Genomic DNA, 17,920 nt, shown 5'->3' with positions numbered 1-17,920 from the left:
CATTTAAAAACTCTTTTCAAAACCCCCTAATATTTACAATTCCTTTTTAACCCCTACAATATAATGCCAAATTGACCTTAACATACGCACACCAAGACCCACCTTACTCAGCTCATCTGACACACGCGAGCCTAACTGATGCAGCCCACCCACCCACTATTTTAATTCAGTAAAAAGTAAATATTTGGCTTCAAAGGGGAATTCAAACCCAAGACACAAAGGTTTCAAGAGATTACCCAACACCTTACCACCTGAAACCGAAGACTTTGATGTGCCAAGATAGGTATTTAATGATATTTATACACATTTTAAAAGATAAGAAATCTTCTTATTTCTATTTTAATTTTAAAAATTGTGTGATTATTTTTTTATTGCTAATTTAGTGTATTTTTTTTTTTGTTTCAAATTTAGTTTAATTAATTTTTTATTGCAAATTTAATGTAACTATTTTTTATTGCAAAATAGTGTAATTAATTTTTTATTGAAAATTAGTGTAACTATTTTTTGCTCGTGCTTGACTTGGGTTTGAGTCACCTTTAATTGTGTGCAAATTATTATAATTTTTTTCACATATAAAGGCATGTTATATAGTAGTGTGATCGATTCAGTTTCAGTGTAAGATTCAGTTTTCAGTGTAATCGATTTCGTTTCAGTGTGAGATTCAGTTTCAGTGTGATCGATTCAGTTTCAGTGTCATCAATTCAATCTCAGTGTGACCGATTCAGTTTCAGTGTCATCAATTCAATCTCAATATGACCGATTCAATTTCAGTATGATCGATTCATTTTCAGTCTGAGCGATTCAGTTTCAGTGTGAGATTCAGTTTCAGTGTAAGATTCAGTTTCAGTGTGATCGATTCAGTCTCAGTATGATCGATTTAGTTTCAGTGTGATTGATTCAATCTCAGTGTGATCGATTCAATCTCAATGTGATTGATTCCGTTTCACTGTGATCAATTCAATGTTAGTGTGGTCGATTCAGTTTCAGTGTGATTGAATCAATCTCAGTGTGATCGATTCCGTTTCAGTGTGAGATTCAGTTTCAGTGTGATCGATTTCAGTCTCAATATGATCGATTCAGTTTCAGTACGTGTGATTGATTCAATCTCAGTGTGATCAATTCAATCTCAATGTGATCGATTCCGTTTCAGTGTGATCAATTCAATGTCAGTGTGATCGATTCAGTTTCAGTGTGATTGATTCAATCTCAGTGTGATCGATTCCGTTTCAGTGGGAGATTCAGTTTCAATGTGATTGATTCAGTTTCATTGTGATCAATCTAATTTCATTATTATTGATTATGATATGTGTGAAATTGAAATTTGGGAAAGTGAAAATGTTGAAATTTTAAAAATCGTAATTATTTTGTAACAAGCTTGTATATTGTATGTTCGGCCTTTTCGTTTTTTTTTTTTTTTTCTAAATTTTAGTTTTAGGTTTTATTAGGCTTATGGGATTTAATTGCATGTTATTGTTTAGTAATTGTGTACAATCTCTATTATAAATATATGATAGTATATAGACTTTTTTTATTGTAATTATTTAATATTTGTTAAACTCTATAAATTAAACTAATCCATTTATTATTTCAACTTGTTGTGTAGTTGGGTTGGTTGGGAGTTGTATGTTTATTCCACTTGTCTTGTGTTCGATTCTCCATAGCTGCTTTATTTTCTTTAGTTAATTTTTACTGCAACATAGGCTATGTAGCATGTGGGCCAGGATGGAGAAGTAACGCATGGGCTAGTGAGCAGCGCGTGGACCAAGGCACGCATGGGCAACTAAGATTAAACAACATAATATTGTTTGGGCAACTAAGATTAAAGAACATAATATTGTTTTCATATTGATCAGAGATTTAGGGGGCGGCGACTAAAATTAAACCCCAACTAAGGGGGTATCAATAAATTCTAAAAACACCGGAGGTTTTGAAATAACTCTACTACTAATTGGGGGTTATTAATTATTTACTATTTCTTGAATAGACATGAATTTATCTATTTATTTTATCTAATCTTATCCTATACACCAAATAAGGCTACGGGTTTTACATTAATTGATCACGTATTAGTCACATAAGAAGTAGATTAAAGTGATATATTATTTTTTTCTTTTATATATCTCAAATTTTTCAATTTTGATTGGTATAAAATTATAAATGATTAATAATTTAATACGACAACCAACTGCGGCTAAAACAATCATCACGTGGCATATAAGAATGTGGCCAAAATAAAGACCATGTTCATAATCAATAATCATTAATGTATTGTATTGTCAGCCAAATAAAAAAAATCAAGTATATTTGAATTTAGCTCTCGGGGACCAAAAGTGTGAGTAGAAACTGTACAATGGTGAAGATGTGGAAAGGTGAAATTTGCTCTCGACAGTCTGTGGTTGACTGCTCGACAGATAAGCAACAAAATGGACATGTTAATGTCGTTGCCAAGTTAAAGGTCTAGTTGGAGAATTAATTTAATTGGTAACTCAGCCAATAACAATTCACATAAATACCAAAAGAAAGAGAGAAAAAAAAAATGAAACAAAGCAAATGATCACTCATATTTGCAAATTAATATGTAATTTAAATAATAAAAAAGTAAGCCTTTTTCTCATACCAGAAAAAAAAAAAAAATTCATTTCATTTCATGTTGGTTATTAACTTATTATTTATAAAAAATTCAGATTTCTTATTTATTTTTATTTAATAAAAGAGTAGACAAATTCATAATACTTTTAGGATGTATATGGGTTAGATTCATATATCTATGACCCCAAAATTTGTAATATATGAGAATCTAAATTATTTATAAAGGCACTTAAATTAAGAGACCGAACTACAATGATGCACAAAATATAAAGAATATGTGAGGACAATACATTTAAAGATTAAATAATATGATTGTAAAACTAAGACAGGGTTAAAGTCAATATGCAGGTCCAAAAACACTTAAATATGCACATTCAATATGCACTTAAAGTCATTTCTTTTTGTTAGAAAGTCAATTTTCAATTAACAATCCCAAATGGCTAATGCAAATCCAAACACAACATATAAACCGAGTCCAAAATTAGAAAAATATTTTGTATAATCATACATTGTCATATGGTATAATCAATTTATGTGTTATAGAATTGGTAAATGTTATTAATATTATACTTTACAAATATAAATATATCGTTTAACAATATTCTTAATCATTGAATTGATTACACCACGTGACGGTATGGTATATCAGAAATAGAACATTACATAAACGAGAAATAATTTTTCTAAACGAGAAATCATATTGCATTGTGCACCCAACACCTACTTTTCAGTTTTCACATCACCATCAAAATTTAAATATCATAATTTTCTCACACCCCTTTATAATTTTAAAATACATTTGAAAATTTTGACAAATAGAAACTCTTTTCAACAAATAGATTTGAGCAAAAAAATTGATTATATTTGAGCTCAATTTTTTATTTTTCATTTTTATATAAATGATCTACCAAGTTTGGTGGTTTAGAGTTCGGGTCCAACACCGACCCATTCGACCCACGAAGTTAATAAATACCCACATCCTCAGCAGCTTCTTCGCTCAGCAGCTTGTCTGTCTCATTTTCTACTCTCTCAGTCTCCCCTGCTATCAATTCTCAAATGGCTCTTGAGGTCGCTGCCAAGGCTGCTGTCGGTGCTCCTGATGTTCCTGGGGACTGTACGATCACACTCCTTTTTCTCTTTCTTTCATTTTTCCTTTTGGGTTTTAATCAAATTTTGTTAATTTCGCAAAAATTTCGGTTTTCTAATAGGCCCTTTCACCCAAAGAGTTCTCCTGACTTTGGAGGAGAAGAAAGTACCTTACAAGTTGCACCTGATCAATCTCAGCGACAAACCCAAATGGTATATTTCTGAGTTTTGAATTTCTAACCCAACACGCACATGCACACAGCTATGCAAATTTATGATTTTTCTATTTTAATGGCTTGTGATTTGTTTTTTGGAGTGTTTGAGCAAATGGGTTTCTGCTGTTGTTGATGATTTGTAGGTTAACGGAGGTGAACCCAGAGGGAAAGGTGCCTGTGGTGAAGTTCGATGACAAATGGGTGGCTGATTCTGATGTGATTGTTGGGATTCTTGAGGAAAAGTACCCTGAACCCTCTCTCAAAACTCCTCCTGAATTTGCTTCTGTGTAGGCTCTCTCTCTCTCTCTCTCTCTCTCTCTCTCTCTCTCTCTCTCAAACACACACACACACACATTTGGAACCTACCTTTTTTATTTTTAATGTCATGGATATTGTTATTTACTTAATCTTTATAAGTTTTAAAGTTTGAAACTTTAGCTGATCACTAACATTATAGGGGCTTTATCTCAAATGTTTTCTTTTCATAATGTATATCAACCAAAGAACTTTTATTGATATGTCCTGTTAGTTGTAATGGTTTGCTTGACTTGAATTTGTAAAGCTCTCTTGATTTCTGAATATTTTGGGACCCTTGTGGTGAATTTGCAGGGGCTCAAAGATATTTGGGTCATTTGTGACATTCGTGAAGAGCAAGGATCCCAATGATGGGTCAGAACAGGCTTTGCTTAATGAACTGAAGGCATTGGATGAGCATCTTAAGGCACATGTATGTGTTTACATAAAGAATAATACAATTATTTTCTGAAAAAATGGGGTCTTTGTATATGCTTTGGAATATGCGCTAATTTGCTTAGGATGAACCCAGGGTCCATATATTGCTGGGGAGAAGGTCACTGCTGCTGATCTAAGCTTGGCACCAAAACTGTACCATCTCAAGGTAGCTCTCGGCCATTTCAAGAAGTGGACTGTCCCTGAAGACTTGACCCATTACCATAAGTATGCAGAGGTATGTAATTCTCGTGCATGATTTTGCATACTTGGAGCAGTATATTTTATGTTCTCCGGTAAAAAATGGTTTGGCATGTATGCTTTATAAGTCGGAGAAGATTTCGTATTCGTATAGATATTGTCTACATGGTTATTCATCTTTTAGCTCTGTTCTCATAGCTAGCAGGCTTAATTTATTGCAATAAGATGTGGTTCCTGCTTAGTGAGATTAGGTGGTTTAATTTATTTGTGTGGAAACTGTGCTCCTGAAGTTGGTCACTGTGAGTGTGATTGGTTAATCTATTTTTGTGGAAACTGATGCTAATCTCTTCTTCTCCCCTTCTTCTCCCTTCACCACAACACCCTCTCTCTCTCTCTCTCTCTCTCTCTCTCTCTCTCTCTCTCTCTCTCTCTCATTCATTTGGTTGTGCACATTGATGCATTGAATCATTTCCTGTGCTATGCTCAGTGTGTAAGAATTAGAACTAGCATATTCCTTGTAAGGGCTTGCTTGTGAAAGCACTGGTGCCAGGCAATTGTTCTAATTAATGGTGACCAGCATTGGTAAAGCTCAATTGTCAATACAGTAAAATTGTTGTGAACCTTTCATTACTTTCAAGTGCTTTACACATCCTAAATGTAAGTGATATGCATTACCTCAAATGAAATATGGATGTTCAAGTTCAACTTAAGGATAGGGGGAATTTGGTTCCCATCTGCATTTACTCTGCTTTTCTAAATAGTGGAGAAAGAAAACTTCCTCTCTCTCTCTCTCTCTACATATATATATATATATTGTTCTTGTTTTGTGTGCTAGTTTAAATATAGTCAAGTGGACAATTTAAACATTTGATTTTCTAATGACATTTAATATATGTTTTCTAATCTTAATCTTAATTTGCAGTCGCTCTTCTCAAGGGAATCTTTTGTGAAGACCCTCCCTGCAGAGAAATATGTTATTGCAGGATGGGAGCCGAAGGTCAATCCATGAAATAGTTGTAGATTATAGGTTCCTCTGAAGTTTAGTTGTGTAATGTGTGAGACAGACTTATGTATGTCAGACAATGGAAGCTAAACACCATGTCTAATAAATGTTTTAATCTCAGTCTATTATTAATATATTAGCTGTTGCACTATTTGCTATAACTCGGTAACGTCCATGCAGTGTATGCTATTTGCAGCATTAATATACAGTAATTAGTCATTAGTGCTAAACAGCCGTTGCTCATGGACTCATGCTTACGCATTTACTTTCTGAAAGCAAAGAGAGACGGGTTAAAGGGTTGTTTAAGGTTGTGTTTTTCTTAATGTTTGATTTGGTTGGAGAAATACCTAAACTGGAATGTTCTACAATGAAGCAAGCCCAGCTACTCTTATATGTAAATCTGACCCTAACCAAGCCAACTACTTCACCCGATGCCATTATTGACATTATTTGAACATCAGTAGGCCCAAAAGTCTTGGGCCTCTTGGCCTATGGATTGAGAATCAAAACATGCCATGATTTGAGCACCCCATTTCTGAAAGTAGTGGTGCATCCATGAATTTTTACTTATGGGGTGAGATGAAGAAGCACACGTGCTCCCTCCTTGAAAAATTAGTTACTTATTTTAAGGCATTTCTACAAACACACATATATTGGAAAGAATTTAAGTTCATCAATTGACCCCTTTGCCCCTGTCTAAATGGGTACTAAGGGCAGTGCCCCTAGGTGGATTGGAGATGTTGCCTTGGGATGTTGTTGCCATGCCATTTTTTTATTTATTTTTTGTTTGGGTAAGATGAATCTTTCCTTTTTGGTTAAAATTTGGGTGGGTGGAGTAGAATAGGTGATGCTAATATGTCACTCTTGAGAACAAAAATAAATAAATGAAAACCTGATCGAACCAAATTGACTGCACACACCTGTTGGTTCGGTTTGCATGTTGCTGGTCTTTTGTGGGCTTTTTATCTATGAAGCTAGGTGTTTTTGGGCCTCTCTCTCAATTTGAGCCCCAGTGTTGTTTTCTCTTACTAGCGTACTGTTTAATTTTGGGTCGGGTCGGGTCGGTCCTACAACTCATTATTGAGTCGAACTACTACTGGCCTTTTTACAGGACCGAGCCTTTTCTTCTAGGCCTTGTTTTTTTTTTTTTTGGGATGATATTCTTCTTCTAGGCCTGCATACGTGAAAAGCATCTCCCAATATCACAAAATAATGATCTACAAAAAACATATCACGAAACCTTAGCCCATTGGAGTAAGAAATATAATGCAAACCAGCTAGCTAACTAAATCATAAACGTATACGTAAATGAAAATGAGTCACTAATGACAAAGAAAAAAAGGATAAGAAAATTGAAACCACTCGTACAAATTAGGACATACAATTAATTAAATGATTCAACACTATTTTCACCTATCTTATTTATTGTTGGCTTTCAACACATCATGTGTTCCGACACGTAAATTGCTCATTCTAATGCAAAAGTTAGAACATTCAACTTAAAATCATTTAACGATGAATGAAAAATTAAAGTATAACTTTATATATTGTGAATTTGTGATGTAGAGTTTAGAAGTTCTAATGTGGGATTCTATACTCACAAATAAGATTGAGTTGGTTATGAAATAGACCTAATTAGTGTTAGGGACTTGGGACTTAGGACTGACTGGTTGAGGGAAAGTCTGGAAATGTTGTGATATCCAAAAAATTTCAAGGCATACAAGGAGAGAAATGGATGGTCATGATTTATTCTTCTAAAATAATATGCGCAGTGAAGATGTTTTTTATTTCTTTTTTATTTTTTGCAAATTAAAATAGAATGGAAACAGACAAACAAAAGCCCAAAAAAAGTACATGATTACGACGAGAGCAGAATGTAGTCCGATCCCCACATTATTTGCTTCATTTATTATAATTTATAAATAAACTCTAAAACAATAACATCACATTCACATATGGCATCACTCATCAGATACGAAATAGTACTAGAAGACAAGGCACAATGACAATTCAACTCACATTTATCGACACGTGAAGTTATTTATAGGTGTTTCCCACCTGCACTACGCGATAAAATTCACAAAGAAAGCTACAAAAACAGAACTATCTTAATATTAATTATCACATGAATAGCAATTAGTAAACCTAAATGTGGATGAATGCCATAAACTTGAATGAACCACCCAGTGGTCTAGTGGTAAAAATGTGAGTATGAGATGTGCACGAGGTATAACTCAAACATCCCAAAGTCGAACCTTTCATGAGTGCATTCATGGTAATTAGTAAAACTAAACGTGCATGATTTACCAAAACAAAGTCTAACCGTGGATGACCACCTGTGTAGTCTCTAGTGATAAAATGGTGAGTACGTATAAGATAGTTGTGAACTCAAACATTAATCCAATTCTTGCGGATGTAAAACCATGTCCATACTCCAATTTTTCTATGTGTGGTTTGCAGGTAATTGTGTATAATATTTGACATATTACATTTTCATACTATAGATTAGATGGTACATATAAACATAATTTTATCATTAACTGATCACCCGATTAATAGTTAAAATTGACAGTTTAACAACATAATATATCTTACAAAAGAATATTTTAATTATGAAGTATAAGATTGACAGTATGACAACATAATATATCTTGCAAAGAATATTTTAATTATGAAGTAAATCTGCCAATAATATACCAATTACATAATTACATACTTGCATAGTTGCATGTCCTCTAGTTGAATTCAAATATTGAAGATCGAAAATACCAAATGATAAAATATACATAGCGGCCCGCATGGACTAGTGATTGGTTTGGTTGGCAAAGGAAGCCTTATTTGAGGAGGGGACGACTAGCTAGGGACCATGAAATATATATAATTATATACTCCGTGCGCTCTTCGATCCGTATTATTTCATTTTATATACCAACCAAAGAATGAAAGATATATATATATATATATATATATATGTAGAGCTAGGGGACCGCATGCATGTAAAAGACAGTAAATATGTTGATCTCATTGCTGGTTGTAGTTTGGCTGCATATGGTTGAAGCTAGCAATCAGAAGCCAAGGTGAGATCGCTTTCGATAGCATGCATTTGGTTAAAATCGATTAGTCGTCGGAATCTTTGGTGGAATCCGATATTATCTTTTGGATCAGCTGGCTTGTCTCTTCCTCTGACATTCGATCTTCTTTTCTTTGAGACTCTGCGTACGCTTCGAAGAATGCCTTGTTCTCTTTCTCCAATTCATTCCACACTGCAAATCAACCATATCATATATATATAATTGCTTTTAGTTCATATATTATGAGTGTATGTGATCGACTTAAGTTAACACACCATAACTTTATATATCTAGAGGCTTTTTGAAGATTGCTGAAGATCATAGTCTAGTTCAATCTCTCTTATTATGGAGCTAATCCTATTAATTAGTTCGATATCTTCAAGCCAAAATTGGGCTAGTGCTGCAAAGGATAACTTGGGTTAACAAAGTTCGTTCTCTAGCTACTAGAATCATTCATTGTTTACCAAGCTAGCTAGCTTGATCAGTTGCTTCATCGGTCTCTTGGGTGTGTGCTATATATGAATCGATCGGTTGCTTGCAGTTGCAATGCATACATATTGCCTTACAGGGAAATAGGAAGAGAGATCAAATTAAGTTGAAAGAAAATGAATTAATTAAACGAACCTGTGGAGGTGATGACAGGTTTGATGTTTGCATGTTTAGATAGGGCTTCCATGCACTCTTCTTTTGTCATGCGGTAGATCAGACACTTCTCTATCAGGTGCTGCAACTATATACATATTCATTATGTCACCAACCACCCATATCATTAATTAACATAAATCATCAATATAGCTAATTAAAATAGAAAAGAACATAAACCATGTATATATCATCAAGGAAAATGATGAATATCATGTAAAATACACAATAACTATGAAGTGGTCTGATATAGATGTGATCGATCAGTTACCAAGTGTATGTATGATGCAGAAGAATCTCCCATGATCTCTGTTTGGATGCTGTTAAGTAGATTGGATACTCAAATCTATGTGTAATTCAAGTACAAATTAACAGTACGTAGAGTAGAAAGGGATAGATCGAGTAATAAGATTGGGGAGTGAGGGATGCTGTGTGTCTAATTTAAGAAGCTAGCTAGCTACAAGCAGGAACATATATTCACTGGTGGGAGATAGAGAATGGTACTGAATGTGATTGGGGATGAGCTAGCCAGCTATCTGCGACTTGTTCAAGAGTTGCTTGCTATGCTGCACTATATATGATGGAGAGATCAATAAACAGCCAAGGATATGCAATTAACACCAAAAACAGCAGTGCTAAAAGAAAACAAAAAAAAAAAAGGGAAGGGGCCAGTAGAGAAGAGGAGTCCCACGTGGGAGATAGATGATAATTGGCTGAGAGGGGATTAGAGTAGATTTGTAAATGACTATTCCTTTGTCCTACTTTGTACACGTGGCATTATAAGCAGCCCCCTTGTCCACGTGATAAGTGGGTCCCACCCTGTAGTCATATCAGACCTTCAAACAGACAAACCCACAGGCACATAGTACGTAGTAGACTAGTAGTAGTGGATAGTGGCATCCTAGCTCATTGGCACAACATTACAAGCCACAAATTAATTAATTAATTAAACTAATTGCAAATTAAGCTCTAGCTAGCTACCAAAGGAATTTAATTTTCAAGTTCTTGCGTGCGGGTGCCTAGCTTGTGAATCCGTGAATTGTGATATTTTTATGCTGTCTCTGTTTGCTTTTGCCATATATATATATATATATGCTACAAAATGTGCCCATACCCCTTGCCTGGCATGGAGTGATTGGTGGATAGGATACCCAAATGCTACCCTCTGCCAAGCATATTATTATGCCATTTGAAATTTTAACATATGGGGTTGTTCTTTTGACAAAAGAAAAACATGGGGATGTTCTTGTTCCTGTTACTTGTTCTCCAACAGCTCTACAAGTGCTAATTAAATGGTAATAACAATGAACTTGCAATCAGCTGATCACTGTCTTGTCTTGCTTATTTTCCATAGAGAGAGCCCAGCTTCTGTGGGGATCACCAACCATCGCCAAACACGTTTGGGATCTCTACTTTAACAATTGGTGTCTTTCTCTTTCAAGCTAGCTGATTTAAACCCATGTAGTACATCTCCTGGTTCATTATCGATCATATATACGGATGGTTAGATGGGTGAAAGTAAACACATTAATTTCAGCATTGACATCAATGCATATATTGAATTAATCTATGACAATAAGTGCATGTATACATGGAATATATAGGACCAATAATTGAGCCGAGTATACTGCATATTCTTGGGCTGCAGTTCCTTTCTCCTTGCAAATCGGACAAATATATAATCATTATAGCTAGCTAGCTAGATATTTTAGTAGACGAATGGTATTCACCATTCTCTAATTCACCTTTTCTATTCATTTTTTTTTTTTATTATTCTCATTTCATAGTGTATTTTCATAATCAAAATTATTTATTTTCTAAATAATTATTTGAAGATCATTTATACAAAAAATCAATTAAATTGAAAATCGTTTAGTCATATAATTGTTATCAAATAAACAAACAGTGAATTAAATTATTACCCAAACCGTCTATTTATTTGATCACAGTAAAATAACTAAATGATTTCTGATTTAGTTGATTTTTTGTATATATATCTTTATAGTTAAATTTAAAAAGTAAACGGTTTCGATCATAAATTTACACTGTAGAATGAAAATAATAATAAAAAAGTCGATAAAGAAAATGAATTAGAGAAAGTAGATAATATTGGTCATGTTAGAATATTAAATGCTGAACGTTTGAAGAGACTTTATACCATTCAAGCACTACACCACATACATCTACTATCTAATGGTAGGAAACTCACGCTACTAGAAATAGATGTACCCTTAAAAAGATCTAATGGTCGAAACACCGTCTGTATGTAACTTGCACCACAAACGAAACCATGTTTGAAAATAAATATTTGATGCAATTAGTAGATGTGTTTGGAAAGAGAAATTAACTAAGTTGTTTCTTCTAGGTCAGCTTCTAGCCTTAATGCCTTACAGATCGAGTTACAGGATAAGTACTTCTAATGGAATAACACTGATCACATGACTAATTTGTTTATAGGCTAGCTAGGACCAACCCCTTTCATATCATCAGATCAATAAACGAAGTGGATGCACATTTTGATACGCATCTGGCTAGAGTCCTGTCCTAATTAAATTCTATATATATATATATATATATATGGGAGTGTAAGACTAAGTTGGACATTCCTTGTTCATTTAGGAATCAGCAAATCACCAAGGCTACTTAATGTACAAGCAAGTTGACTGTTATCAGAAAACCTTTTCATTATAGGACTAGGATACTTATACACTTGAAGGACTTATACAATTATACAAGACAAAGGAATTAAGTAATTGATGCATATAGAGTTCCATGAGGATTGTAAATCCGAGAATCCTTTCATGGGAGGGACTTGGATTTCAGGGGACTCTATATAAGCATGGTCCCTGATCACACAGCAGGTAAGTAGTCTATGCATTCTGCCCCATTGCGTGAGAGACTCGAGCTGTGCTGATTGGAAGACTGTAGCTGCTCACTTGTGTGCTTTAATCCAATTGCATAATGGCTTCACCAGGTCAGTAGAGTTGTTTTCTGGTATTGGCACTGGAATGACAATTGGTTAATATGATAAGCTTGTGTTTTGTGTATCATGTGGATGTAAATATACTTACATGTGGTATAAGAGCCACCATACACAATTTAAAGACCAAGATTCAGCATATATCGTTGTTCTCTGTCTTAATACCATATTACATGAATTTAGTTTCTTTACTAAAATTTTGGTTTTCTGGTTTATGATTACTGTGATCTTTTAGGAATAACTCACATAAGTATATTTTTCCTTGATCCTGTGAAATACATGTCTTTTTTATATCATGCACCAGGGGTATTTTAATTGCATGATGTTTAGATTGTATCTTAAGTTTCATACCAATTTTTACATGTATTTATCTCTCAGTAATATGCATGTTTTTTATTTGTTTTGAATCATGTATATGTTTCTTCTTTATTCCGCTGTGCAATAATTCTTTTTTTTTGCTTAACTCATTAAAAGAATTTTTGATCTGACTCTTGATCATAGTTCTCATGTTGTCAGAAATCAAAAATACTTCTGCAAACATGGAAATTATACTCAAGATAACAATTTTTTAGCACAAGATCAAATAATAATAATTCTGCAATCTTTAGACATCAGTTGGCATCATCAAAATTGCTATGCCATCTAATTACTAGAAGCCAGAATCGATTATGTCATGAGCTATTTATAAGATCAAGTTATTCTTTTGACTGTTCTTACTGCTAGACAAATTGCAGCAATGAATACTCGAAACAAGTGATCTTATAACAAACTCATGACATAATAAAGACTATAAAAGATCCTTGCTGCATGAACAACAAATTTGAGTCATACATCAAGGATCTTATGCAGTGTGGGGCATTTACAATACAGTTTTGAGAAATCAAATTTTAGTATGTTTTTTTGATTGATTCAGTTTAAAATGCAGCATCTATGAGTTTTACTAGCATTGAACCCCTCAATGGTCACAATTTCAAGAAGTGGAGGCAAGACATCGAAATTGTACTGGGACTCAATGATTTGGATTTAGCACTTAGGGAAGACAAACCAGCTGCACTAACTGCAACCAGTACTCAAGAAGAAAAGGTCAAGTTTGAAAAATGGGAGAAGGCAAACAGAATGTCACTTTTAATCATGAAGAGGGCTATGGCTGATATAGTCAAGGGAGGTATTGAGGACAATGTGAGTGCAAAAGCTTATCTTGAGGCTATCACTGATAAGTACAAGGAATCCGAAAAAGCTGAGACAAGCAACTTGATGGCTGCACTGACCACTAAGAAATTCGATGGAAAAGGTAGTGTAAGGGAATTTATTATGTCTTTAATTGACATTGCAGCAAAACTAAAGGCTCTAAAGATACCTATAGTTGATGAATTTGTTGTTCATCAAGTACTGTGCTCACTACCAGATCAATATGAACATCTCATCACTATCTACAGTGCTCAAAAGGAAAAATGGACTCTTAATGAGCTGATAGGGATGTGTGTTCAGGAGGAAGAGAGATTTAAAAAGGGCAAGGCTGTAGCAGAAGTTAATTTCGTCCAACAAGGAACCAACAACTCTGGTAAGAAGGTTTACAAAAACAATAAGAAAAATTTTTCTAAATCAAAAGGAACACCAGACCAAGGCAGCAGCTCCAAAACCACTCCAGATAGCCTCAAGGCAGTGAAAACAAATAAGTTTAAATGTTTTCATTGCCATAAGGCTGGCCACTTTAAGAAAGATTGTGATAAGTGGAAGGCATGGATGATTAAGAAAGGTAATCCTTACTGTTTTTACTTGGAAGTTAATCTTGTTGATTCTCCTATAAATTCTTGGTGGATTGATACAGGCTCACCCATACATATTGCAAATTCCTTGCAGGGTATCACAAGAAGGAGGACACCAAGGAAGGATGAAATCAACATCCAAGTAGGAAATGGGATGCCAGTAGCAGTCAAAGCCATTGGAGCTGTCAGCATTAGATTAGCAACTGGTTTTCTTTTAGAGTTAGAGGAAGTTTTTGTTATACCTTCATTAAGAAGGAACTTAGTTTCGGTTGTTCAGTTGGTTAGGAAAGATATTAATTTTGCTATTAATAAAGATGGTTTGCAATTATCTCAATTTTCATCTGTGATTGGTAATGCTACATTGATAAATGATCATTGGAAACTTGTTTGTTCAGAAAATTATAACATAACAGAGATTAACATGTTATCTGCAAACAAGAGATCTAGAACGAATGAATTTTCTTCTATGTTGTGGCATAAAAGACTTGCACACATATCCAAAGAAAGGATGCAAGTTTTAATAAAGGAAAATATAATTCCCAAGCTTGATTTTTCGGATTTTGGTGACTGCATTGAATGCATAAAGGGAAAGACCACTAGTACTAGAAAAGTGGGAGCAAACAGAAGCACAAAGTTACTCGAAATCATCCACACTGACATATGTGGTCCTTTTTCGTGTAAAACCATCTGCAAGAATGCTTATTTCATTCTTTTCATAGATGATTTCTCTCGTTTTTGCACCATGTACCTTATTTCAGAAAAGTCTCAAGCTCTTGAAGTTTTTAAGATTTTTAAGACTGAAGCTGAGAAACAATTGGGAACACAAATTAAGATTGTCAGGTCTGATAGGGGAGGAGAATTTTATGGCAAATATAGTGAAGCTGGACAACACTTGGGCCCTTTTGCACAATACTTACAGCAACATGGAATACAGGCGCAATACACTACTCCTGGCACACCTCAACAAAATGGTGTTGCTGAAAGGAGGAATAGAACCCTTATGGAGATGGTGAGGAGTATGATGTGTACAGCTGGACTACCTAAATTCCTATGGGGAGAGGCTTTAAAGACAGCAAATTATGTCACGAACAGAGCTCCAAGTAAGGTTTTAAACAAGACCCCATTCGAATTGTGGACAGGAAGAAAACCAGGCTTAATGCATCTTCATGTATGGGGCTGCAGGGCAGAGGCAAGATTCTACAATCCAGACCAAAAGAAACTTGACTCTAGAACTACAAGTGCATTTTTCATAGGCTATCCTGAAAAATCAAAAGGTTTTCGGTTCTACTGTCCTTCTCACACCAACAGAATAATGGAGACCAACATAGCTAAATTTATTGATGAAGCAGTCTCATCAAATGAAGTGGCATTAAGTGACTTAGAGCTTTTGGAACTATCTGATAGAACACAAGTGCAAACTGGATATGTTGACTTGGCTTATTCCATACCAGACCAAGTTGTTCATATGCCAGAGAATTCAGTCATTCAGCAGCCACAAGATGTAGCTCAGATTGACAATCCACAACCAGACATCAATCAGTTGGAACAACAGGTTGAAGATGCACCGAGAAGATTTTCTACAAGACAAAGAAAGTCAGCCTTGTCAGATGATTATGTGTTGTATTTGCAGGAAGTGGATTTCGACATTGGAGAAGAAAGTGACCCAAGGAACTTCACACAAGCAATTAATAATGCAAATTATCAAAACTGGAATGAAGCAATGAAGGCAGAAATTGACTCAATGTATAAAAATGAGGTATGGGAATTGACTGAAGTCCCACAAGGTTTCAAACCAATAGGCAGCAAATGGATTTTCAAAACTAAAAAGAACCCTGATGGCAGCATAGAAAGATTCAAAGCAAGGTTGGTTGCAAAAGGTTTCACTCAAAAAGAAGGGATTGATTTCAATGAGACGTTTTCACCAGTTTCAAGCAAGGATGCTTTTCGGGTTATTATGGCTTTAGTGGCACATTTTGATCTAGAGCTACACCAAATGGATGTCAAGACAGCTTTTCTTAATGGAGAGTTAGAGGAAGAAATTTACATGTTACAACCTGAAGGATTCATAAAGAATGGACAGGAACATTTAGCTTGTAGATTAAAGAAATCCATTTATGGATTAAAACAAGCATCTAGGCAATGGTACGTAAAATTTGATTCAGTAATCACTTCTTATGGTTTTCTAGAAAACTCATCTGATGAGTGCATATACCTTAAAGTGTGTGGGAGTGATTTTATTTTTCTAGTGCTTTATGTGGATGATATTCTGCTAGCAAGTAGCAATAAAGTCTTGTTACATGAAACTAAAGCATTTCTGTCCAATAAATTCGAAATGAAGGACCTTGGAGAAGCCTCATATGTTTTAGGAATTGAAATTAAAGAGATAGAAAGAATTTTCTATTGGGACTCTCACAACAAGCATATATTATGAGGGTTCTAAAACGTTTTGACATGCTGAATTGCAAGCCAGGAGATTCACCAATGTCAAAGGGAGACAAGTTCAGCAAGAAACAATGTCCTACAAATGACCAAGAAAGATTGTTCATGAAAGACAAGCCATATGCTTCACTGGTTGGGTCTCTGATGTACGCCCAAACATGCACAAGACCTGATTTAGCTTTTGCAGTAGGAATGTTGGGGAGATATCAGGTGGATCCAGGCCAAGCTCATTGGATTGCAGGGAAGAAAGTGCTCAGGTATTTACAGAAAACAAAGGACTACATGTTGGTTTTCAGGAGAGTGAAAGAACTAGATTTAATAGGCTTTTCGGATTCAGACTTTGCAGGGTGTGTGGATAGTTTGAAATCAACTACAGGGTACATTTTCATGTTTGGAGGAGCAGCAGTTTCATGGAAAAGTGTAAAGCAGACTTTGACAACTACTTCAACCATGCAGGCTGAATATGTTGCAGTTTATGAAACAGCAGTACATGCTATTTGGTTAAAGAGTTTTATGTTAGAGGCCAAAATGGTTGAGTCAGTATCAAATCCCATCAGAATATATTGTGATAATAGTGGGGCTGTTAGTTTCTCAAAGAATAGCAAGAGGACCTCGAAATCTAAACACATTGGCACAAAGTTTTTAATGGTAAGAGAGAATGTAAAAGCTGGAGAATTGCAAATAGAGCATGTCAATACCCAAGATCAGCTGGCAGATTCTTTTACTAAAGCATTGGCAGTAAATGTTTTCAAACGACATGTTGCAAGCATGGGAGTTCTTGAGAGCTTAGATGCTGCACTTCAGTGAGAATTTAAGGAATAGTGGGAGACATTCATAAGTTTTTTCAACCATTTCATTTTGTTCCTATATATATAATATATATATGTTGGTTTACTGCAATTTTAGTTGAGATTGCAGAAACTAAGTGCTTGAAGTTTTCAAATTTTAGCATTTTGAATTTAAGAATTACATTTGGATATGTTGAATTGAAATAGACCAATCATGATTTTAGTTTTGTCTATTTAATTTTCTTAACAAATTCCTATTTTAAGTTCAGTTTGTATACATACATAAATGATATCAGCATGAATATCTATTTGGTTCTTACTAAGTCTTACAGAAAATGCAATCAGTGATATAAGTCCACTGATTGATCATGCTTACATGAATCTTGCCATTGAGTTTAATAATTTTTTCAT

The 17,920-nt window shown here is 34.6% G+C and overlaps 3 protein-coding genes and 1 pseudogene across 3 annotated transcripts; 3 read left to right on the top strand and 1 right to left on the bottom strand.

Moving 5' to 3' along the window:
- Window positions 1-3,543: 3,543 nt before the first annotated feature.
- Window positions 3,544-5,984, top strand: LOC147290111 (glutathione S-transferase DHAR2-like). The gene is made up of 6 exons (XM_086234794.1): window positions 3,544-3,703; window positions 3,798-3,888; window positions 4,034-4,177; window positions 4,500-4,617; window positions 4,717-4,857; window positions 5,743-5,984. The coding sequence occupies exons 1-6, from the start codon at window positions 3,646-3,648 to the stop codon at window positions 5,827-5,829; spliced, it is 639 nt and encodes a 212-aa protein (XP_086090920.1). The 5' UTR covers window positions 3,544-3,645; the 3' UTR covers window positions 5,830-5,984.
- Window positions 5,985-8,486: 2,502 nt separating this feature from the next.
- On the bottom strand, window positions 8,487-10,091 carry LOC147290110 (uncharacterized). Its single transcript, XM_086236800.1, has 3 exons — window positions 9,808-10,091; window positions 9,519-9,624; window positions 8,487-9,086 (listed from the first exon to the last, which is right to left on the bottom strand). The coding sequence occupies exons 1-3, from the start codon at window positions 9,838-9,840 to the stop codon at window positions 8,941-8,943; spliced, it is 285 nt and encodes a 94-aa protein (XP_086092926.1). The 5' UTR covers window positions 9,841-10,091; the 3' UTR covers window positions 8,487-8,940.
- Window positions 10,092-12,992: 2,901 nt separating this feature from the next.
- On the top strand, window positions 12,993-14,577 carry LOC147290109 (uncharacterized). Its single transcript, XM_086238526.1, has 2 exons — window positions 12,993-14,272; window positions 14,377-14,577. Exons 1-2 carry the CDS (start codon window positions 13,447-13,449, stop codon window positions 14,409-14,411), a joined length of 861 nt encoding a protein of 286 aa, XP_086094652.1. The 5' UTR covers window positions 12,993-13,446; the 3' UTR covers window positions 14,412-14,577.
- Window positions 14,578-16,763: 2,186 nt separating this feature from the next.
- On the top strand, window positions 16,764-17,528 carry LOC147290108 (secreted RxLR effector protein 161 pseudogene; annotated as a pseudogene).
- Window positions 17,529-17,920: the final 392 nt, after the last annotated feature.

This window comes from Dryas octopetala, chromosome 3 (genome assembly GCF_963921425.1).
Source record: "Dryas octopetala chromosome 3, drDryOcto1.1, whole genome shotgun sequence".
Classification (NCBI taxonomy): Eukaryota; Viridiplantae; Streptophyta; class Magnoliopsida; order Rosales; family Rosaceae; genus Dryas; species Dryas octopetala.
Note: the sequence above shows the minus strand (reverse complement) of the source record. Positions and strands in the feature narration are given on the sequence as shown.

Bases quoted from the DNA above. Each gene is read 5' to 3' on its own strand.
- LOC147290111 (XM_086234794.1), top strand. From the start codon at position 3,646: ATGGCTCTTGAGGTCGCTGCCAAGGCTGCTGTCGGTGCTCCTGATGTT. The intron at 3,704-3,797 runs GTACGATCACAC...GTTTTCTAATAG, and splicing joins TCCTGATGTTCCTGGGGACT to GCCCTTTCACCCAAAGAGTT. The intron at 3,889-4,033 runs GTATATTTCTGA...GATGATTTGTAG, and splicing joins CTCAGCGACAAACCCAAATG to GTTAACGGAGGTGAACCCAG.
- LOC147290109 (XM_086238526.1), top strand. From the start codon at position 13,447: ATGAGTTTTACTAGCATTGAACCCCTCAATGGTCACAATTTCAAGAAG. The intron at 14,273-14,376 runs GTAATCCTTACT...AATTCCTTGCAG, and splicing joins GGCATGGATGATTAAGAAAG to GGTATCACAAGAAGGAGGAC.
- LOC147290110 (XM_086236800.1), bottom strand. From the start codon at position 9,840: ATGGGAGATTCTTCTGCATCATACATACACTTG. The intron at 9,625-9,807 runs GTAACTGATCGA...ATATGTATATAG, and splicing joins CTGCATCATACATACACTTG to TTGCAGCACCTGATAGAGAA. The intron at 9,087-9,518 runs GTTCGTTTAATT...GTTGATTTGCAG, and splicing joins ACCTGTCATCACCTCCACAG to TGTGGAATGAATTGGAGAAA.